This window comes from Brachypodium distachyon, chromosome 4, assembly GCF_000005505.3.
Source record: "Brachypodium distachyon strain Bd21 chromosome 4, Brachypodium_distachyon_v3.0, whole genome shotgun sequence".
NCBI lineage: Eukaryota > Viridiplantae > Streptophyta > Magnoliopsida > Poales > Poaceae > Brachypodium > Brachypodium distachyon.
This window is the reverse complement of record NC_016134.3, coordinates 22496048-22520013: the sequence shown is the minus strand read 5'-3', so window position 1 is coordinate 22520013 and position 23966 is coordinate 22496048. Positions and strand designations below refer to the sequence as shown.

The 23966-nt window shown below is 44.1% G+C and overlaps 3 protein-coding genes and 1 non-coding gene across 4 annotated transcripts; all 4 read left to right on the top strand.

The window, feature by feature from the left end:
- Positions 1–2198: 2198 nt before the first annotated feature.
- LOC104584559 lies at positions 2199–5708 on the top strand. The gene is made up of 2 exons (XM_010239438.3): positions 2199–4110; positions 5233–5708. The coding sequence occupies exons 1-2, from the start codon at positions 2350–2352 to the stop codon at positions 5449–5451; spliced, it is 1980 nt and encodes a 659-aa protein (XP_010237740.1). The 5' UTR covers positions 2199–2349; the 3' UTR covers positions 5452–5708.
- Positions 5709–11182: 5474 nt separating this feature from the next.
- On the top strand, positions 11183–17779 carry LOC100829847 (trafficking protein particle complex subunit 5). Its single transcript, XM_010239437.3, has 8 exons — positions 11183–11557; positions 11885–11973; positions 12599–12662; positions 13344–13421; positions 13995–14071; positions 14151–14217; positions 14300–14407; positions 17452–17779. Exons 1-8 carry the CDS (start codon positions 11486–11488, stop codon positions 17479–17481), a joined length of 585 nt encoding a protein of 194 aa, XP_010237739.1. The 5' UTR covers positions 11183–11485; the 3' UTR covers positions 17482–17779.
- MIR5164 (microRNA MIR5164) lies at positions 15921–16086 on the top strand. The gene has a single exon (NR_126906.1). It is a non-coding gene; the product is annotated as a microRNA MIR5164 (primary transcript).
- Positions 17780–18307: 528 nt separating the features above from the next.
- On the top strand, positions 18308–23409 carry LOC100830046 (probable protein phosphatase 2C 75). Its single transcript, XM_003576022.4, has 5 exons — positions 18308–18931; positions 19778–20149; positions 20239–20356; positions 22257–22480; positions 22627–23409. The coding sequence occupies exons 1-5, from the start codon at positions 18668–18670 to the stop codon at positions 23035–23037; spliced, it is 1389 nt and encodes a 462-aa protein (XP_003576070.3). The 5' UTR covers positions 18308–18667; the 3' UTR covers positions 23038–23409.
- Positions 23410–23966: the final 557 nt, after the last annotated feature.

The window sequence follows — 23966 nt, the reverse complement described above, 5'->3', positions numbered from 1 at the left end:
GATAAGCATGGATTTTGTGTTGGAATTGCCTACGACCAGGAGAGGACATGATTCTATATTTGTGGTAGTGGATCGTTTTTCTAAGATGGCGCATTTTAATTCCTGCCACAAGAGCGACGATGCGTCGCATATTGCTAATCTGTTTTTCAGGAACATCGTGAGATTGCATGGAGTACTAAGGACGATTGTTTCTAATCGTGACGTGAAGTTCATGAGATACTTTTGGGATACGCTTTGGGGAAAGCTAGGGACGAAGTTGCTGTTCAGCACTATTTGTCATCCCCAAACTGATGGCCAAACGGAGGTGGTGAATCGCACACTTTCAACGTTGCTGCGATCAATGATCAAGAAGAACCTGCATGCATGGGAGGAGTGTTTGCCGCATGTGGAATTTGCATATAACAGGGCGGTACATCAACGCAGCTTTGTCCGTTTGAGGTGGTATATGGTTTCAAACCAACTACGCCACTTGATTTGCGGCCACTTCCAAGCCAAGAGCGTGTGAATATGGAGGCGTCCAAGCGTGTTGATTTTGTTCGGAAGATACATGAGAAGACTAAAGAAGCAATAGAGAAGAAGGGCAAGTACAATGCTGCACGTCTCAATACAAAGCGAAAAGAAGTGCTCTTTCAGCCCGGCGATCCGGTATGGGTTCATTTTCGCAAGGATAGATTTCCTGAACAACGTAAGTCAAAGTTGCTGCCACGAGGAAATGGACCGTACAATCAATGATAATGCTTACAAGATAGATCTTCCAACCGATAAGTTTGGCGTGAGTAATTCGTTCAACGTTGCTGATTTGACGCCGTATGATGGAGAAGACCTTGGAGCGTCGAGGTCGACGCCTTTTGAAGAGGGGGAGGATGATGAGGGCATCCCTAGTCCTTTGTCATCTTTGCCTAATGATGATCTTGCTGTTCAAAATAAACCCAATGATCTACGCATTGGACCAATTACACAAGCATGTGCCAAGTTATTAGAACAGCAGGTGAACTCACTCCTAACTGCACCTAATGTTTATATTGATGAGAATTTTATACTGCCTAAGTCTTTATATCTTTGTGTAATCAGGTTTGAGACTGAGGCAACCGTGGAGCATGAAGGAGAGGAGGCCGCATGCGAGGAACATCATGTGTTGTTATCCAACATCAAGATATGCGCGAGGGAGGAAAGGGAGGCAGGCGCATCACAAATGAAAATGGAGGATACAAAATGCTAGAAGAGCAACTTGTGTGCAAGGGACAGCCAACGACAAGAATGATCTGCCCACCACAAGTTGAGTACGAATATGAGGCGCACCGAAATAGCCTACGACGAGTCCAACACGTCTAAGGGGCGCCCGGACCTGTGAGTCCTAATTTAAGCCAAGTCCTATTCAGATTGGTTGTATGTGTTTGAGTCGAACCTAGTTTGAGTCTGAGTCCGTTTGTGTGTTTGGCTGCCCCTCGCCTATATATACAAGGGGTACGTCTAGGGTTAGAGTTAAACCACGTTTTAGCTATTTTCGAGACTCTTGTTGATTGCGAGAAGCATTCATCTGGAATCCTATACACCATATTCGTTTCGATAGGGTGTTTGTTATCTACTGAAATTTCGAGCGTAATCTGTCGTTCAGCTAGGAATTGGAAAATTGCGAAACCGCTTGTGGTCGGCGGACTACTGCGCAAGTGTGTGGTGTTGCGAATTTTCATTGGGTTGCAAGTTCGTCATGCGGCGACGAGTGAACAGCCGGAAGATTTGTAGAACCATACAAGTTATCCACGTTGCTCTCTGAAAAGATCAGCCACCTCTTATCACAACGTGGATCTGAATAGCATGAAGAAGGGCGATGCATCAGACCGCAACTTTTTTTTACACGGACCACAAATATTAGAGTGCAAGAACTAGTAACTTCACAAGAGAAAACATAATGCAGCTCACCACTCCTCTTCAGAAAACAATCCAAACCATATACTTCTTCCGTTTTAAAATAAGTGACGTGGATTTGTATAAAAATCTATACAAATCCACATAGATTTTCGTAGGAGTCGCTTATTTCGGAATGGAGCGAGTATAAGACAAAATCAATCAGGCAAACAAGACGAATCTCCAAGCAAAAATCAACGGGCTGTATCTTCTTGAAATAGCGAAACCTGAAGAAGAGAAAGAAAAATGGAAAGTGGCCCAACACGTGCCGAGAACACGTCGTGCGCTCGTCCGTCCTCACACACGTGGGTGCACACGCGTCGCCTTCATCTGTCTCCACCACCAAAACCCCGTCCTCATCGCCGCCCAAGTGCCCAACCCAAAACCGCCGCCTCCCACAGTACCACTCCGGCAGTCTAACCCCGACAGTCCGGCCACGAGAGCATGGATGGCCTCGACGAGGTCGAACCCGCCGGCATCCACAACCACCCCACGGAACCCCCCACTTATGCAGGCGGAGAAGGGGGCAACAACGACGACAACAGCGGCTGGGGTCGCGAGCTGGTCCGGCGCGGATGGGACCTGTCCCGGAAGGCCGCCATCGCCGGCGCCTCCGTGGCAGCCGCGCCGGTCGTCGCCCCGCCCCTAATCGTCCTCTCCGCCGCCGGCATCGCGCTGTCCGTCCCCTTCGCCGCCTACCTCGGCAGCCTCGCCGCCACCAACCATCTCATGAGCGCCCTCCTCTCCTCCTCCCCAACGCAGGAGCCGTACCACACCTGCAACCGACAAGACGACGAAGTGGACGCGGAGGAAGAATTCCTGGATGCATCTGAGGAGCACGGCCAGGACTCCCCACCAGCATTCAGACATTCGAATTTGACAGAGGAGGGAATCATCAAGGCGGAAATCGAGAGGGACCCTTCGCTGCTGCTGTCACAGGATCCTGGTGTTTCTGAAGCGTCGGTGCCGGCGTTCGCTGAAGAGGTACGAGGTGAATCTTCGGCTCAAGAACCTGGTGATGGATCATTGGCATCAAACAGTGGTGACAAAACCGTGGAGGAAAGGGAGTCTGCTGGAAAGGAGGTGGTACCTTGTGGCTTTGATGTTTCTGAATCAGGAAAACCGCTGTTGCAGTACGAGCGTATTGTTAATGTGGTTGAGACAAAGGGAGCAGATGGTGTACATGAATCAGAAAAAGAATCATACGATTATGAATCGAAGATTCAGGCTGAAAAAGAGGATGGCACTACCAAAGAGACGCTGTTGCAGGGCCTCCGTTCCTCTGAATCGCTGGTGCCACTTCTAAGTGACAACGACAGTGTTGTTCAGGGAGATGGAGATGGTGAATCCTCCCTACAGAACTTAGACCAAGATTTACTTTTATCAACCAGCACGGATAAAAAGGAGTCCATAACAATGCAGGAAAAGAAGTCTACTGAGGACATGCCACCACGAGACTTTCCTGGTGAAGACAATGCGCTTCAGAGCAAGGTAAAAGATGAAGATGCATTACAAGGCGAAGTGGTTGATGTGCAAGTGGAGATTACTCCTGTGTTGCCTCAAAATGAGGTGGTGCTTCCACATAGTAACCTGGCGGCTTGTGGCTCGCCCGCTGATCTTGTAAAAGGAGAAGATGTTGATGATGTGCAAGTCAAATTTGTTGCTGCTGCGGCACCTGAAGGTGAGGTTCTTCCACAGAGTAGTAAACTAGCGTCTTTTGAGTCACCTGCAGATCTTGTTACGGGAGAAGACATAGATATGCGAGTCGACATCATTGCTATTGCAGCACCTGAAAGTGAGATGCTGCCACTGAGTACTCTTTGTGAGTCACCGGGAGATGTTACGGATGGGATAGTTGATGTTCCAGCCAACATTGCTGCTGATGCCGAGCCTAACAGTGAGGTGGTGCCCCTGAGTTACCTCACGGCTTGTGAGTTGCCAGCGGTGGTCGAAACAGAAATTAGTATGATCGAAGACATTGTGAGGGATTCTGGTGATCTTAGGAAAGAGAATGTACAGTGCCATTTTGTCTCAGTGGCAACTGTTGTGAGTGCTCATGATGTTGAGGATATATTGTCCAGTAGGAACACACCTTATGTCTCTGCCATTGGCGACGAAATGAGTGACAATGCTAATGAGGAAGCTGGCATGGAATACACAGTGATGGATGAAAGGTTTGGCAAGACCGGTGTTGCTGGAGATGAGGTCAGTTGCTGGCATGTCTAGAGTTTTTCATAGTATACTACTCCCTCCGTTCCTAAATACTTGTTGCTGTTTTAGTGAAGTTTTGCACTAAAACAGCGACAAGTATTTAGGAACGGAGGGAGTACTGAATTAGAGAATAGCTACGAAGCCTGGTTATGTGTAAAAAATTCTTTTGGGAACATGGGGCATGGTCACATGGTAATTTTTCTTTGATACAACAAAGTTACATTTATGATACGAAGGTGCAAACCTCTCCAAGTCTGTAAACCTCGTTAATAACTACACTGATAAGAACACTGCCTGAAACTTGTTCAGCAAGTGATAGCAGGACATGAAAATAATAATAAGTAGTACTTTTAACATAGCAAACCTCTTTAGTGCACTGAGGTTAATGTAAGCAAAGTAAAAAATGACGCTGCTGTACATAAGATGTTATCTACGTAGTGTAGACTAAAAAAGGAAAAAACATATGGCAGTGTTTGTTAAAATTTCCACCTGCACAATTTAGTCACAAACTAATATATAACCGTTACAAGTTCTATACTACCTTCCTGAAAAGCATTTTAATTACAAAAAAGGTATCAGGGTTTGTATCCAGATATGCATCATGCCTTGAACAAAAATTCTAAATTGTCGTCGCGTGCGGGTAATGATGTGTCGCAGATTGCTACGATTGCTGAATAATAGATCACAAACTGCATGTTGTAGCACAGTTAGAAAATTTACACCAAATTGCCTCTACAATTCATGAATTCAAAGTGCATGCTCGGAAACTAAGGCTTGTTTTACTGGAACCTTAGTGAGCTAAATGGAACCTGTAAAGCTTGAAACAGATGGATGACCGTTTGTCCCCTGTAAACTCTTCTTTCATTTAGGAGTAAGTAAAGATTTCTAACCTGTTCATCTGTAACTTCTTGAAATATGCAATGTGCTGAGTTGAGTGGTCATTTTTTCTTCTTTGATCATGAAGTTTCGGAATTTATAGCACAGTTACTTAGTTGAACACGCATTTCTTAGCCATGGATTTGTATATCTAGCGTGATTTATACTCTTGCAATGTTTCTAAATCAGTACATGGCTTTTTTTGCTCAACCAATACATTATTATTGTTTGCATATACAGATTCACTGCACCGAAGAACAGTTAAGGGAACAGCTTGACACCATAAGAACAATAACTGGGTACGGAGCTGTGCCTTGTCCAACCCTGGAAGGGGAGCTGGCAGGGCTTTACATGTTCGTGGGCGTGGAGCCTCCTCTCGGCTCGTGGGATACCAATGGCCGCCTGCCAGAGCTCAATGCAGAAGTCCAGTTCTTGAAATCGATCATCGGAGTGGATTGAGTAGCACATGATCAGTGAGTTCCCAAGTTCCTTGTGATTGTGTGTACAGCTGTAGATGCGATGCAAACAGTTTAGACAATTTATGCTTGGTGAGTACGGCCTGTCTTCCTGTGTATGAAGAATTTACAAGTTATCTTTTCTGTGAACTCCAGTATAATGACATACCGTTTGAGATATGAAAATAAGAATCTGTTAGGTGTATTTGATGTTAGGTGTATTTGACGATAAAGGCTGTGATATCAATTGCTATGATTTTACTTCTAAAACTGAGATATGAAAATAAGAATCTGTTGCTGTGATTATCGACGACAACGCTCTCATTGCCGCCGAAGTCTACTCGAATGAATGAGATACAACACCGATACAACGTCCCTCATTTGCCCCCCCGCCCCTTTTGTTCATTTGAGGGATCTTTGGACAAATGGGGTGTGAAAAAATATTAAGTTGTCCAATGGTAATCCTCATTTATCTCTTCATGAGTCTTTAACATGTGGGTCAAATAGACAACGGACAAGGTTTGGATGAGTTTTGCACAAATGGGAAGTCCCCGTGCTCTTCCCAAATTTGGGAAAGAAATGGGAACTATGGCCCACTTTTGGACACATGGTCGTTCCCATTACGTTGTCTATTTTACTTTTGGACCCCCATATGGACAGATTTGGACAAATGGAAAAGATTTACGGTTTCCCTTGAAGATGCCCTTATGAGAACACACAAGTACAACAACAATGACAACATGGATGTAAAGCCGAGGCGGTATCCCCACAGGTATCTACCCCCACCATCCTGGCCACACTTTTGCTCTTATCTCTTTCTTAGTTGCTTCCCTCCCGCGCCCCACTAAATTTTGAAAATTCACATATTGTACTCATCGGCATATATTTTAGTGAGTCACGGTACATGTACAACAAATGATAGTACATTGCTCGCTTATCAATGTACCCAACGGTACTAACAAGAGTACATGATGGTACTCAAATCACAGTACGAACAACTATCAAAACAAGACGAGTACCTCTTTCAATACTTAGTACCTCGTATGTAAATACATTTTCTTTTCCAAAAGGAGGTTGACACCCCTGCATCAGAATGATGCACACTTTTTTTTATTGATTTACTTAACAAGACTAACAAAACGAATACATCTGTCAAAACAATCTAAAGCCACCAAGTTATACCTACTATCCTGATGAAAGGTGTGGCCAATATCATGGCCATATGCCCTCATCGCACACCACCGCCCAACATCTAAATCCGGAGGCCACGAAGGCACACCGATCAAGCTAATTCGCAGCATCAGCTGTATGCTCATGCTTCATAATCAGCCGCCATCGTCTTCCACCAACCAATCTTCAGGACAGCGAACGATGCATTGAAATTGCCGGGCCTGGTAACTACGACACAAACCTAAGCCAGACCAACAAATTCCAGTGCCAACCAAGATCCCCTCACGTGCAGATCTAGAGTTCCCCCAACGACGCCCCCAAGGGGGAGAGCGACCCCGCCAGCGCCAGCCCCACCGCCGCCCCGCCCGAGGACTTAGGGTTTTCACCCGGGAACCTAGAACGGGGGTGGTGCAGGAGTACCTCGACAACGCCTCATGGACGGAGAGGGATATCCAACGACGTCACCACTGTCATGGTCGGGCAAGCCAACCAAAGATTTCTCCACGTACCAAAACCCGCACCACGGGCACATCGACTTTGTCGAAACCGACAAACAAATTTGGTGCTGGTGGTGAACAGCAGATGCGGTGAACCAGCCCCGCTGCCACCACCGCGTGGCTAGAGCAGCCTACCGCTGTGACAAACATGGCCAAGGACCGCACGGCCGCCCGAGAAGGGCCGCCACGATCTGGCCCGCGCCGCCGCTGGGAAGCCACGCCACCATCTGGCCAAGGCAGCGGTCGCGTGGAGCAGCCAGGCGCCGCTGCAGATGTTGCAAGCGTTGGTCGCCGCTGCCGCCAGGAACCGCTTGGCCGCTGCTCAGGTCTGCGTGTCTGTTGGGACACACGCCACAAACCGGCTTACTAGGCAGGACCCAACAATGACGGCAATTACAACACAAACATTCATCAAAAATTGCTTTGCCTAGCGGTTCGAGCCGGCGACGGCGAGGGAGGAGGAAGGCGTGGGTTTACTTGTTTTTTCGAGTAAATTGCACAGAACCACCACATTTCAGTGACTTATTACGAAAACCACCGGTTTTGCTAATTTTCGCGCAGAACCACCGCAATTCAGTGAAGTTGTTGCACATAGCACTGATTCAGACGATAACGGCGTATAAGCGCGTTTCTGACCGACCAGGTCCACATGTCAGGTTGACCGGGCCAAGCCGGCGTTGCGCCGTCCGTTAGCCAGGTCTGTCCGAGCCTTTCTCCTCTCCCACTGCGTTGCCTGGCTCCGCACTACCTCCGTCGCTACTCCGCCACCGCGCGCCCTCCCTGTAGCCCCCCGCTTCGCGCTGCCGCCGCAGCTGCCCGCGGCTGTGCGCGCCACCCAAGCCTCCCCGCGTGCAGCCCCTGCTCCGCCATCGGGAGCGCCCCGCTCCGCGCGCACCGCCCTTGCTTCGCCAACGATCGCCAACCTCGCCATCGGGCTTCCTCTGCGCTCGGCACAGTCAGGCTCGAGACTGGATAATTCCTAGATGCATACATACCTCGCGATCCCCTCCCTCTCTCTGCCAACACTTCATAGCACGCCAAGTTAGTCTCCCTCCGCCGAGATGGGAGAAGGGAATCATCGATTTGATTTGATTCGGCCAGGGGGAACGCGTCGTCGGTGCTGACGCAGTACGACATCGAGGAGCCGAGGAGGTGCAGGAGCACTGCAGCTACCTATGTACGTGAGGAGACAATACAATCTCGAATTCCTTCTTTCGGTGTTCTCATTCTCACGGTTCAATTTGTCTGGCTGCTCTAGTTCGTGATCGATCGGAGTTCTAATCGATTAGTCGACAATTTTGATGTTTGCTCCTTTTGTTCTAGTCTCGCAGCAGTTGAGCGTGGCACTGTATGAGCGCTTCTGCCATCTCGATCGCAGCGCCAAGGTCTTCGTCTCCGACGATGAGTTCCTCTCCATCCTGGAGTTCTTCACCAACCCACTCTGTGGCTACCAGCACACCGCCGTGGAATGGAGCCGCCCCTGCTTCCCGACTTGCGCGTGCGCGCTGACACGTAGAGGCGGAAGGAGGGAGCAACAGTCGGATCCGCTGCCGGAGGCGTCCAGCGACGACGACGTGCGGCAGCCAGAGAAGGAATCCGGCGCTGGTGAGAATCGAAACGGGGAAGCTCCAGCACGATATTGATGCGGGCTTGCAGAGCCGAGGAGCTTCGCATCGATGTCGGGGAGGCGCAGGAAGAGGAGATCCAAGCGCGGAGACGCTTTCGCCGGACGCAAGGAAGACAAGCGCTCGGCGGCTGCTCGGGTCACGCGCAGGGTCCAGCCGTCTAGAGTGGTGGAGCGGCTTCGCGGAGGCGCTGCAGAGCTCTAGGCGCAGCGCTGCAGCAGGGGCTGTCCGGGGAGAGAGCTAGAGAGCGCGCCGGAGCTCATAGCTCGGGGTGGGTAAGAAAACAGAGGGAGAAGAGCTTCGGGGGAAGGAGAAGCAGGAAGAGAATAAGGAAAAGAGGAGCGCTCGGAGGTGGAACAGAAGTACTAACGGAGCGCTAACGCCCGCACCGACTGGTCAACATGACATGTGGGCCGAACGGTCAGAAATGATCTTATGCGTCTGAAACGACAGAACCAGTGGTATGTGCAACAAGTTCATTAAATGGTGATGGTTGTGCGCAAAAATTAACAAAACTAGTGGTTTTCGTTACAACTGTCTCAAATGTGGTGGTTATGTGCAATTTACTCTGATTTTTCAGGTCGGGGGTGAGAGTGGACACGTGTGTGGTCTACATGATGGGTGTAGATAGGATGGTGGCACCGAGAGATTTGGCAACATGGATGCCATCGGCAAGTCAGCAGACTCTGATGCCTTCAACACCCTCCTCTTGAGTCAAGTCAGCAGACTCTGATGCCTTCAACACCCTCCTCTTGAGTCTTGATCCACTAGAAAGACAACGTGCAGGCAGGGAGGAAGCAGATGGGTGGCTGCATTGGCTCTCACGACATCCAACCGAATCGCCTTGAAGATGAGGGAACCGCACACGCTTTTTGTGTCGTGTGCAACCATCTAGTTCTTTTATTAGCAGACCATCTGGTACTCAATATTGTCAGATCGAAACACCGACGGTAGGCCCAATTCATCCCCTTCTTTCTCTTTTTCCACGTCCCAACTCCTTCATCACTCAACCGAATAATAATAATAACCAAAATCATCAATGTGGCATGGTCTTCGCTGGCGATCCTCTCTGTCATCGTGACGGGAAAACCCCAATCGCCACGACCTTGTGATAGCCTCGAGGTTGTCCCGATCTTTCGATGAGATACCTAATTATCGATTTGGTAGGAGATGACGTTGCCGATCCGACTACAACCTAAGAGGCAGCGCCTTAGCGATCGATACACCAACTCCAGAAGGTTATTAATCCCACGGGGGCACGATCAACCTGACCACGAAGGTCTTTGTTCCTGCAAGCAATCGAAGAACAAGCAAGAACAAGATGAAAAGCAATCTGAAATTGCGAATAGGAGATACAAAGGTTCATGAATCTGAATACTCAATATAAGTTGGAGTTCTAATGACGGTAAAACAGATGGTTTAGTCGACACACGTGTTTACACGAAAGTAGCAAAGGCTAAACTTTATCTAATCAAAACCCGAAACTCCATAGAGGGGGCTCGTGGGGTATAAATAGGAGGGGAACAAGGTGGTTTCGGCCAGGCCCTTGAGGGATTACGAAACAGCCTAGGAATCCTCCTAAAACACAACGAAAACATTTAAAAATTGGCTGGACCCTATTATATGACCTTAGGTCCAATAAAGTAAGGTTATAACCCTTATCTTTGGCCCATAGATACCCATTGGAAGGGAAATCCTCCAGTTGGTCGAAATCCCATTGATGAAGAGGATGCGGCCTTTTTCTCATCTCTCGTTATGGCGGTTTCAATGTTCTGAAATCATCACTTGAGCTAGTTCCCGCCACCTTGTTGCCACTTCCATGTTTTGCTGTCCAGCGCTGATCCTTGAGGTCCAAGTTAGGTCTTTCATTTAAAACATATAAAAGAACCCATCTTAGGCAGCGACATGTTCTCATTAATATTAAATGAAGTACCGAGAAACGAAATTACCTTATAATTTAGTTGTCGTGCACGAGTTTTAGTAATTGGTCCGTGTAGCTTCGGTACTTGAGGTGTAGGTGTTGTAGGAGTTGTGGTTGTATCATTAGTTGGAATGTCCTCATCAACTTGTCGTCGCCTATCTACGTCTCTCGATGGGAACAGAGGCAAGATGTCGAGATGAAAAAGGAAAAGATGCGAGGGGAGGGGGAAGGGGTGTTTGCATAAAAAAAAACGCATTCCGCATGCCTAAAGATGTCGCAGTGGCTTCCTGCCGCTCTACGTGATGGTCAAGCAAAATCGAGTCGACAAATCAAGTTTTAGGTACAAATCACTACACCCTACATTAAACAAAACACGTCACATAAATTTATGCACTTGGTCAATTGTTTGGTCTGGTGTGAGAGCCAAGAGAAAACAAGTTGTTTTGCGGAATGGAGGCAGTAGCAATTTGAATGGACCAGAACTAAAATGAACCCACTGACCAATTACGGAGATCATTAGTGTAAATTACTCTCTTTTCTTCTTTTCCTTCGTGAGCCGCACCCGTCCTCCTTGCCATCTTGCTGCCGAGCACCCCCAGCACCCTCGCTCGTCTTCCTCCTCGCGCGAGCGCCGCCACCGCCGGTTGATCTTCCCTTCGATCATCTCGCTTCAGACCGCTTCTCCTTCCATCACACCCCGAACGGATTCCGCCCGTTAGCTCCCCGTTTCATCTCCTTAATCTTCCCCAATTCGCAACTGAGGAAGAAATCAAGGTAGGGCGGCCGCTCTACCTTGCCCTTCCGGGTCCTCCGCCCGTGGGCAAGATGATCGGCGTGGGGAAGGCGAAGCAGTACGCCAACGTTCTCGACAAGCCCCTCAGCCGTGGCAGACAGGAGGTATGGGTCTTCCACACATCGAAACCCCTTCAGATCTGCACAGTCACGGCGTCGATCCGTGCTATATTTTTTGTCCGTGATGGTTACGTAGCTTGGTACAGAACTCTGTGACGGTAGGGAAGCAGAACTACCCAACTAAGGAACGGTAGCTTGTTGGCATTGATCCAAAGCATCCCCATTTGGTTCAGTGGAATCATTTGCTTTGATTGTCTAGTGGCAGTGTTCAGTTTCTTTATGTCTGGAGGAGGATACAGGAGCAATCAAGAAAGAAAACATCCATTTGCTTGCCTATTTTGTTTTCTTGATAAATGTTCTCTGTATTCATAGGTCAGTTTGAGTGCGTTTGCATTCTTGTTCTCGGAGTTGGTTCAATACAACCAGACACAAGTTGACAACATTGCTGAGCTGGAACGAAGGTAAATCCTATTTCTTACACACATCAGTTCGTATTGTTTATGCACCTGTAATGTAGATACCTAGATCCATACAGTTAGTTTTTTACTGTTCTCTGGAATGCTCTTTTAGTAGTGAATTGCGTCTGTACTATTAGTTCTATTTCTTATATACACATCTTATCATTTTTTCTTTTCTTGGTTGGTACCTGCTACAGCCTTGTAAGTCTCTACATGATAATCTTTGATATTCAGATCACAGAAAGTTTCAGGTGCAATGACACTTCCTGTGCTAATGGCTTAAATCGCCGCAAATTTCATTTAGTGTAAAGGCTTTAAATTACTTGTTCACATATTGAGATGTTGCCTCATGACACAACTGGAATCTTTGGCTCGTCAATTTTCACGTCTTCAACAAACTTATTTGTTCATGTCTCTATCTGGTGAACGAAATCTTGGTTATCTTACAATTAGACACTCTCTCTTAACTTGGGGCATGTAGACCTCTGTCTTAGTTGTGGTAAATCATGTAATGACATTGGACCAGGTTGTCATTAAATTATGTCACCATTTTTCATGTGCTATTGTATTTGTATTCCTGTATACTTAGCATGCCATCTGTCTCTCTTATATTTGTACTTATACAAAGGTTGGAGGATGCTGGTTATGCTGTTGGTGCAAGAGTTCTCGAACTTCTATGTCACAGGGAGAAGGTTCGATGCATACCTCTTTTCTTATTACGTGATTTTGTTTGTCTGAATTATTGCTCTGTAGTACAGTATCTGTCTTGGTACATATTACTTAACATTTTGAAAATTTGAATGAAGTAGTCAAAACTTCCTTGCTTCTTTGTTTCTAGTGGCATCCTATGGTTGTCTTCTTTTAATTGCATAACTTTTTCTATATCAAATTTACTGGTTGTACGCTGTCTTTGGCATACCAAAATGAGTCTATTTTAATTTAATATAACTTTGGTTAATAGGGGTGGTAACAGGTGGGATATTCTGGAACTCCTGATATGATAAAACATACAAATATACAATGTACATCTGATTGACACCTTTATGGTGTTAATTTTGAATTTTGTTGGATAGTATGCATAATAATGAAACAAAGAAAAATATGGATAGAGATGTTGGGAAAAAATTGGATAAAGATTTCCATCCGAAATGGTAAACAAAATATCTGAACTAATTGAATAATAACAACAGAGTTGTCATCTTTTCCTTTTTTAATTTACTTTGTAAATATGAATATTCATAGGCCATCAGTTCCGTTAGGGTCTCATGTGATCTCCAGATTGAGAGCATTAACATCCTTGTTTAGTTACTCTATATGCTTTACTAATTTTTATCATGTTGAGATAGTCATGTCAATAGAAATAATTAATCCAGGGGAATAGACGAGAGACTCGATTGCTGGGGATTTTATCATTCATTCACAGCACTGTATGGAAAGTATTGTTTGGAAAGGTAATCTGTTCTGCCTATCAATCTTTTCTATTCCTACTCTGTCCCAAAATGCTCTAGTGATTACCATAATTGTAGGGTGGAAAGGTAATCTGTGCATTTAGCTTTTCCATTCCTTGTGTGCATTCTTTGTTGTGCACTTGTGCTGTCAAAATATTGTTGGGCCGTTTGGTTGCTGACCCGAGTATCCTACCTGATGCAAAGGAAAGCCTGAGAGCTGCCAGGTTTTTTCATGTTTTCTACCTGCCTTGCCAGGCACACCTGAAAAATATTATTTGGTTTCTAACTTGTGTTTGCGAAATGAAATAACCCCACATTTAGATAACAGATGCTTAGTGGTTCGAATAGACTTTTTGTCCATGTTTCAATTTGGTTGCTAGTGCCAAATGCAGAGTTAGTTAGAGAAAAGATTTCACATCTCTGTACTGATATAGTAACATCATTTCTATACGTAGCTATACAATCTCAAATTTGAGGAATCAAATGCTGGAGCCTTGTTTGGTTCTATTCTGATCGCTGTACTGAGTGCACTTGTTTTCTTGCCTACTGCAGTAATTGCTTTCTTATTGTTTCCAGGTGGCTGACTCACTTGAGAAAGGAACAGAACATGAGGATGAATATATGATTAGTGAAAAGGAGCTTCTCGTCAACCGGTTTGATGAACTCTTTTGAAGTTAATAATATTTTCCTTCTGCTACAATCTAAAACCTTGCGTCCTTTTTGCTTGACCAGGTTCATTTCTGTGCCAAAAGATATGGGGGCATTCAATTGTGGAGCTTTTGTCGCAGGGATTGTAAGGGTGGGAATTCCAGCTCAAATATCTATTCAACCATATCTTCTTAGATGAACAATATTTGAAGATTGCATTGAAATTATTATAGGGTGTATTGGATAATGCTGGCTTTCCTGCGGTAGTTACGGCGCATTTTGTGCCAATTGAAGGCCAGCAGAGGCCCAGGACAACAATATTGATTAAATTTGCTGAAGAGGTAAAATAGTTTGTGTATTTTATTTAATCTGTGCTGAACACTAATGAAGTGTATGCTCTACTTTATAACTGAGGAAACTAGATGGAGCAAATATATCTTTCCTTAAAAATATTAAACATTACACAAGCTACTAACTAGTACTCCCACAGTCCCATATTAAGTGTCGCAACTTTGTCTAGATATGCATGCATCTAGACGCATTTTAGTGTGTAGGTACATGGGTATTTAGACAAAGTAGCGACAGTTAATATGAACAGAGGGAGTATTAGACATGGACAAATATTGTTGGTCATGGATGGTCGATGTACTATTAGACATGTATTTTCGTTTTTACGGGGAATACAGCCAAAATAGTTGATAATGTGATTTTATGTAAATGCACAGGACACACACATGTACCTTGTTATTCCCTTGTTTGTTGAGATTAAATTCTCTTAGTGAAGTGTTTCTACAAAAAAATCATTTGCTAGACATATCATTCCTAGGGTATCTTTAAAGAGTAAATTGTACAAAACTACGACTTCCGGGGACTTGTAACACTTTGGTGCACATTTTGGACTTGTTTCCACAAAACTACAACTCTTGGGCATAGTTTTGAATACGGCGTGGCGAGTTGTGGCGACCCACCCCCCTCACAACTTTACAACGCTTGTGGCGTGTGGCGTAGCGACTTCACAGAAATATGCTAGCAGCTATCAGACCTACTATATCAGCTAAATATATTAGCTATTGAGTAGAGATACATACCTTGAAATTGTTGAGCAATCAAGGGAATCAATCATAGGGACAGCATCACTAATAAAGTCATCCACAAACATAGGTAGGAGGGAGAGGAGGACGGGTGTAAACATGGTAACTAACCATGATTGATAGGTTTACCCGCAAAAAGAAAAACATGATTGATACTACTAGTTAGCATCTTAACTGCAGGATATGAATCGATGCTTGATTTGTATAGCGCCTGGCCGTGATTCCAGGGATCATAATTAGTGATTGCCTTGTGTCCTGTAACCTTCCGTTATACTGCAAGCAATTAATAGGATTGGCAATTGGATCCGCTCAGTTGGACCTTCCATAGTGCTGGACTGCATTAGGAAACAAGCATGCAGTCCCTAATCAGTCCCCGACAAGAGGGTGGGAGGGAGAGGAGCAGAACAGAGCAGAGCACAGAGGGATGGAGCCGCCGGCGATGGGGGATGGAACCGCCGCGGCTGGGAGATGCAGGTTCACCCAATTCCCTCTCCTCTCTCTTCCTCCCTCACTCCCTCCCGCGCGGACTGTTCTCCCAATCGACGCCACAGGCTATTTCTCCCGCGCGTGCCTGCTGCTGTGCTTATCGGCTTGTGTGGCGTCGCATCTTAACTGTCACAGGGTTGAATCGTCCACAGGACGACATCGCGACGCCACAGGACGCCATATCGACGCCACAGGCAAATTCTATCGCGTGGGTCGACGCGACGGCAGCCAGGGGCGCCACGACGTTGTATCGTCGTTATGGCGACGAGATAACGACGTATTAAAAACTATGCTCTTGGGATAACTAGTACTCCCTCCGTCCCATAGTTAGTATCGCAACTTTGTCTAGATACGCATGTACCTACACACTAAAAAGCGTCTGGATACATGCGTATCTAGACAAAATTGTGACACTTAATATGGGACGGGGAGGGAGTAACAAATTGCACCAAGTATTGTGAGCAACAAAATGTAGACCTACAAACTTCAGAAATCATTTTCCCCCTCAAATGATGCTTAGTACTGAAATTGAAACAGTCCAGTCAGCATGATTTTGAAGATTTCTTTCAGTTCATCTGGAAGTTTACATTTTCAGCTGACATTTGAGCCTACAAACTTTAGAAGTCATTTCTTCCTCAGGTACTATTCAGTTTTGGCTTAAATTGAAGTAATCCAGTCAGGAGAACATTTACGATTTTCTAGAATTCAATTTTTCTGGAAAGTTTTAATTTTGAACCAAAATTTTAACCTACAAACTAAAAAATTGCTTTTCCAAAACAAAATTGCTCAGTTTGGCTGAAATTCAAACATTGAATTCAGGAGAACATTTATAATTTTGTGTTTTTTTTAACCTTTTTCTATACCATGAGCTTGGCTACCTGATTGGTGGGCCCATGATGTCAGTTTTGCTATCTAAGGAGTCATTAGTCTAATTTGCTAATAACCACTACCTCTGACCGATCCAAAATAAGTGTCTCACTTTTGAAGTTTAAGCTTAGTTCAAAACTGAGACATATTTTGGATCAGAGGGAGTAGTAATTTTGTATGCCCAACGCATGTCTTGATTAATATAAATTGAGTAAAAACACAAGCTTTGCCTATGGATGAAAGTCCGGCAACTCATCTTTAGGTGTAAAAATTAATGAATCATATTATATCAAAATATAGCAGTAATACAAATAAGTTAAATTGTGAGCATTTTTCATCCATTGTCTCAAACTTTAGAGCCAACACCCTACAGGTTTTAACTTGTAAATTTTAGTTTCTATAACTAGTTAGGAAATCCATGCCAGTACTAATAGCAGGAAGCTAACTTTCACCGTGTAGCTCATCAATTCATCATATCTTGACAAGTCTTGAATCCCCTTAAGTCCTTAAACTTGGGCAGAAGCACAAAGACCGAAACAAAAATAAAAAGATTGGAAGCAGTTTTCAGCACAAGTGAAAGATGCAAACCTGAATGTTTTTTGCCAACATGAATAAGGCTCAGTTTGGCATTGCTGAACTGTGCTGTGCTGAAATTATTTAATAATCTGTTGTGAGAAAATACACACGAAAGCAGGCAAAAGTTGGTTAGCCAAACACAAAAATAGGGATAAGCTGGTTCACAAAACAGGATTATCATAAATCCACCGCATGCCAAACTCACCCTAAGCCATTGAAGAAAAACAACAAGATTCTTTTTTGGAGATTGAGATGAAGATTCAATCATCAATGGTAGAGATGAAGAATGATTAAGAGATCAAATATTTATAGAACTGTTTATATACATCGAGATAACCTTGTCTAATATGAATGCCCATTTTCAGGTTTTACACCGGGAAGCAAGACTCGGCTGAAATTTATGCTTTCTGTGTACAACACACATCTTTCTGTTCTGTTTGTAAGATGAATCTATATCAGATATGTTTTGGAGACTCTCGAGTCTCTTCCTCCACTTGATTTATGTAATACTAGTAGTTTGAGAATAGAATTGATGAATGGTGAGATTGCCTATAATTCTTATCATTATTGTTTGGAACGGTAAAAGATCACCAAGCTAATTGCTCCTGTAACTGGAAATATTTGCTTAATTATACCTTGTACGGTTGGAGCATCTGAGAAGTGTTGAAATAAAGGTCACATTCCTTCATATTATTATTGTTCCACTGTGCAAGTCAGCCATGCACCTCCGGATTATGAATGCGTATCTATTCAGTGCGACTCATCACTCAAGTTCACCCAAAACAAAAGCTTGCGACTCCTGGTGTTGGAAGCCATGCATATGACTTTTTTGCATTTTACTCATTTTGGAAGGCCCATACACTAATACTACCTTCAATTCTTGTCGTGGTTCATACACTAATACTACTCCGTACCACATTGTTGAGATGGAGGAGTTATATGAGAATGAATTTACAGTGTAGTGGTGTTTCTAAAAAATAATACATGTTGGCACTGACAAGAAACGAATAAAATAAAACCTGGGATCTGTAATTATCTTTGTAAACTGATTTAGGCTGGAGTCGAAAGAGAAGTGGGGGATCTGAATTTAGCTGAAACACAGAAAAAAAAAAAACCTTGTTCAATAAATAAATCAAGAGAAATAGAACAGCTCATATGCAACGCTTCTGGCAAAAAGAAAAGCTCATATGCAAGGCGAGCAAAAAGAGGCCGACCGATCCGGCCGCCGCTCCCGTTGGCCCGCCGCCCAAACCAAGCCGAGCCAACCCCGCCCGTGCTATTTTCTTCTCCCGGCTTTCGCTGTTGGATTCCCTATTCTTGTCCGATCCACCCCTCCTTTTCCCCTTTTCTGGTTGGCTCCCATCATCTCCTGACGTGTCCGCGTCGCTTGCTGGTCGGCCCGCCCGCCCACGACGCCATCATCAAGAACCGCCACAGCCCCTCCCCTTCCCCTCCCGCAAAGATAGAAATCTTGGGACCTTTTCGAGGTTCCAGAGGAGGAGGAATCGTTGTGGTGGAGGTTGGGCATTTGGGTACCAAAAGGGGGGCAAGACGGCGGCGGTAACGGCGGCACCGGTGGCGATGGCGGCGCCGTCGGGGGGAGGAGCTGGCGGGTGCCTGGATTGCCTGCAGGATGTGGTGCGGGCGCTGGCGATGGGCTCGTGCCTGCCGGCGGATCAGCGGCCGCTGGACGGGACGGCGCTGCTGGGGAAAGGGGGAGGGTGTAGGAGGAGGGAGGAGGAGGCTCCCGGAAGGATCGCCGGGAATGGGGCGGGCAATGCGGCCTGCCTGTTCACGCGGCAAGGGAAGAAGGGCACCAACCAGGACGCCATGGTCGCGTGGGAGGTATCTATCTGGATTGCTACAAGATCCCTTTCTTTTACTTCACTACTGCGAATAACCTTTTGGTGTCCTGAATGTTATAATTCATCCTCGCCGTCGCTTTTTTCTTTTCTTTAATCGATACTTGTGTAAACGAATTGTTTTCTCGGAGTCTGTCGGATGTCCCAGGGGGGATGTTTTCTTGGAGTTTGAGAATCATGAACAATTCGGAGTTGTTTATTGGGTAACATCAACCGAGAGTTAAAATGACGAGCTAAGAATAAAAAATGTTGAATTGCCAACAACTCGAGAAGCTTTCATACGATAAACAAATGATATTGAGCCCTCGGATCCTAGTTGAGTCGATATTTGAAAAGAAACAATTCGATGGGTATGGATTTTTCTCATCGGAGATGTTTTCTGGCTCTAAATGATGGAAGGTTAGGCATGGCCCAACATCCTTCCGTCTTTCACAGACTTTCTAGACTTGAATTGTTGATGTGGGCAACCATCTTGTTTCCTCATTTGGTATCTCTTGGTTCAAGGGGTAATTGTTGATTATGTGTTTTTTGGCCCTGACGTTGTGGGCTTGAGAAATGGTCAATGCTTGAACTAGAATAGTGACTCATCCAGACAAAGAGTGCCCCCTTCTTCGAACAGTTTATGTGAAAAACAGAAGTTGCGTACACACTAGATGGATAACAAAATAAACTCTTCCTTCTAATCATCCTTACTAGACGCTCTTTGGATGGATTAAGTATATTATCTAGATACATGATAAATGATGTCTTCCTTTTTTTCTTGCTCGTACATTTGTCTTCTATTTTTGTATATTATAACTCCTTGGGGTCACCATTGCATGATGCGCAGAACTTCAATGGGAGATCAGATACAGTATTTTGTGGAGTTTTTGATGGTCATGGTCCACATGGCCATCTCGTCGCGAGGACAGTAAGAGATACTCTCCCTTCGAAGCTGTGTGATTTGATATATCATGACTATGGAGAGAGTCCAACCAGCAATCAAGATGGATCGGTTATCGAGGAGATTTTATCTCCATATGCAGATGCAGACAACAAGTCTCCCACAGCAGCTGGACAGAAAGAAGAACAGCGAGAATTGTTTGACTCAATGAAAGAGTCATTCCGAAAAGCTTTTAGAGTTACGGATAAGGAGCTTAAATTACATCGGAATATAGATAGCATTTGCAGTGGAACTACTGCTGTTACTTTAATTAAACAGGTAATGTGGATCCTATTTCCTTGAATGGATTTACTTTACTCAAGAGTTCTTGGTATAAGCAATTTAAACTATTGCTTTTATACCATCAGGGCCAGGATCTTATTGTGGGGAATCTAGGTGACTCCAGAGCTGTATTAGGCACCAGAGATCAGAATGGTCGTTTGGTTGCCCATCAGTTGACAGTCGACCTGAAACCTGATCATCCAAGTAAATCTCTTTGACTCCCCAAATTTAAATTACTGAATTCATTTCCTCTTTTCAGTTTGATGCATTGACTAAAAAATCCTGTTGGTTGTGCCTGTGTGATCCCATTAGGCCAATGATGTTTTTCCTGTTAGGTCAATGATTCTCTTCCTGTCGCTGCAGAAAAAGTACATTTTTGTTCAATTGTCGAAATATAAGTATTTAGCAAAATAATATGTGCTATCTCTTCCATGACACAGTGTATTTTAATCTGTTTATATTAACCTAAGATTTCAAGCCTTAGATTTTTCACCTTGTCCAGGGAGCAAATTCTTTGATTTCATTTAGAGGTTAGCCAGTTGGTGATATGTAAATTCTTGATGATAACCTTGGCAGGTACATGCTACTTTTCAACTGTACAAACTGAAGATGGCAACGCAATTGCTATTTACCAGATGTACAAAACTTGCATATAGTATTTAACAACATTCCTATGGTACAATCAGCTTTATTTCTATACAAATGGTAAAGATTTGACATGCATATACAATAGGTACTGCTTTCAGACTGTGCTCATTCACGTCTATGGTTTACCTGGGTGGTTGGCAGCAAAGTGACAGTAGTGCTGCTACCTATGGGAGTGTCTAAACTCCACCGAGAGGATGAGTGGGCCTGGGTGCCTTCTTTATGCAAGAAGAGAAGATCAGTGATAGGAATGAACATTTTTATTTCTTTCTCACTACCAAAAATTATAGTATACCTCCTTATGTGGATGGTCCTCTGCTCTCCTGATGAATACGGATAAGATCAATCTAACAATAACTTGCTACCTAATGGATTAGATATGGACAATTGATAGAATAACCAACAGTTAGTGTCCTGCTACTGATGTCACATGAATACTGGGAAAGTCCATTAGGAGATGTGCCCCAAGATAGATCTCTAATCTGGATAAGTTTTATGACAAGGTTTTCAAGAACTCGTTTAAACAGTTAGATTTAGTGTAGCTAAATAATCAGAATCAGTTGCCTACTACAAATTGTGTGAGGAACATGTGGAGAACACAGAAATGCTGAAGGAGATTCAGAGCAGTTTTGCTTCTGTTCTATTGATGAGATGAGGTGTTAAGTGATGGTATGACTCATTATGAGAAGCTGTCTCCAGGGATAGAGTTGCTGATTACGCCTGGACCTATGCCTGGTTGCAATGCCATATCTAGAAAATACATCATGGTAAAACTTATAAACCTTCTTAGTTTTATGGTCAAGATTCAGAACATCAAAACGATGCCCCAGTCATCACAGGATTCAGAACATCAAAACGATGCCCCAGTCATCACAGGATTCAGAACATCAAAACGATGCCCCGGTCATTACAGGATCTAAAGAATTAAAAGGATCTTTTAGTCAACTGTTTAACAATCTCCCATAGATCTTTCCACTAAAAAAATGTTTGGTCTAACTAAGTAACCTCAAGGTATGCAATGTTGCTATTGTACTATAATGATTTTTCAGGTGATCCCATCTCAATATATTTTAGATGAACATGACATATGATATACATTTGTCCGTTTTTATGTCAGGATATGGATTGACTTTTGTGCCATATGACTTTTGATGTAGTGATGTGCTGTGTAGATTCATCATCCACATGACAAAATTTCCTTGGGACTATCGTTGGTCCTCTCTAGCTGCAGCTATTTGTGTTGCATTGTTTCTATAAGTGTAGGCCTGTAAGATATCTAGCTAGATCTAGGTCAACACACAATTTCATCATGTACCTGAGTATATTCATGACTGTTAAAACTTCAAACTAGTTCCACTGAGTCTTCTAAATACATTCTGTTCCGTACTGCCTTGACGAACGTGATTTTGGTCATAATAATGGTGGGTAGTGGAATTAATGCAATGCCTTTCTTTTACAGGAGAGGCTAGGAGGATTAAGCGATGCAATGGAAGGGTCTTTGCTCATCAGGATGAACCAGATGTTGCTCGCCTTTGGCTTCCTAATTGCAACTCTCCTGGCCTTGCAATGGCACGAGCTTTTGGTGATTTTTGTTTAAAGGATTTTGGGCTGATCTGTGTACCTGAGGTCAGCTATAGGCAAATCACTGAGAAGGATGAGTTCATTGTCCTCGCCACTGATGGGGTAAATAAATTAGATATTGCTTTTTATGTGGCTTTTAAAGGAGAGATAATAGTTTCTTCTGATTCAAAAATGCACCACCCAATTTACAAACAATGAACTATCTGATTCTGATCTTAACATACTCAATTCCACTCTGGCAAAAACAGGTGTGGGATGTTCTGTCAAACCAGGAGGTGGTGGATGTTGTTGCTTCATGCTCTGGCCATTCTGCCGCAGCTCGTACTGTCGTTGATTTGGCAAATCAGACTTGGAAATTCAAGTACCCAACCTCTAAAACTGATGATTGTGCAGCAGTCTGCCTTTTCTTGAACAAGGATGCTGAGGCAGGTGAGTTGTCAGGGCATTCTGTTGCTAACAAGGGAACTGGATCTGGTCCAAGGATGCCACCCCGATTAAAGAACCCCAGGTACAAGAGTAAAAAGTTTATTCCAGAAGACGCTGAAGATGAATGTGACTCAAATATAAGTGGTGATGAGAGGTCGTTGGAGGGCTTTACCCGGTTGAACACGCTGTTGGTACTACCTAAGTTTGGTGACACAAGTCCAACGAAGAAATAAAGCTTGCTGATGATATGCGAGTCTGCAATCAGCAGGCGCATTCACTGACGTTCTGGAGACAAGAGCATTGTCGGCTATATTAGCATGCCTGGTGAGCTCCCGTCAAAATTGTCGGTCTGCCTTATCCAGGGATGAGTAGGGTGGTTGTTTTTGTAAATCCTAACTCGCGTTTCGTTACAAGTTCTTCGGCATAAGTTCAGAGTCAACTTTCATTATGTTGAGAGTTGGCTTTGCCTTTTTGTATGGCTGCTGCTGAAGTCAAGTTTATCTGTCAAACAATGTATGGGTTATGTGGTTTTCTCCTGGACAAATCCTGCTTATTCTATTTATATCTTTAATGTCATAAAAACAATTCGAACGTTCTCTTGGAAACAGTTCTTGCGCTGCTTTAATATAAAACATGCACGTTGGTTACTATATTGTGAAAATACATTGACAATGTATGGAAATTTGTTTTGGAGTTTTTAGAAAGAATATCAGAAGTAAATGTTTTTTGAGTTAAGACCATCACTGCATTAAAGAGGGTGCGTAGCACGACTGGTGGCAACCTAATGTTGTACTACTCTCTCCTTAAAATATACGGTGTATAAATTTTGTTGACTGTTAAACTTTCCAAAGTTTGATCAAACTTATAGCAAAATGTATCGATAATGTTAAATCGAGATAATATGAAAATATGTTTCACAATTGAGGCATGGTTCACATGTATCAAATGATTCGAAATCAAATGATTGAAGTAGTCCATCAGAATGGAGTTTCTTCATGCGTTTTATACCAATATGACATAGACGACAGTGCCACAAATATGTGAAACTATCATTATCAACTTTGCATCTTTTGACATTAACATTATGAATATGTGTATCACTACTATCGAGATCTAATAGAAATAAACCATTCACAAGTGGTGCATAACCATAAAAGATATT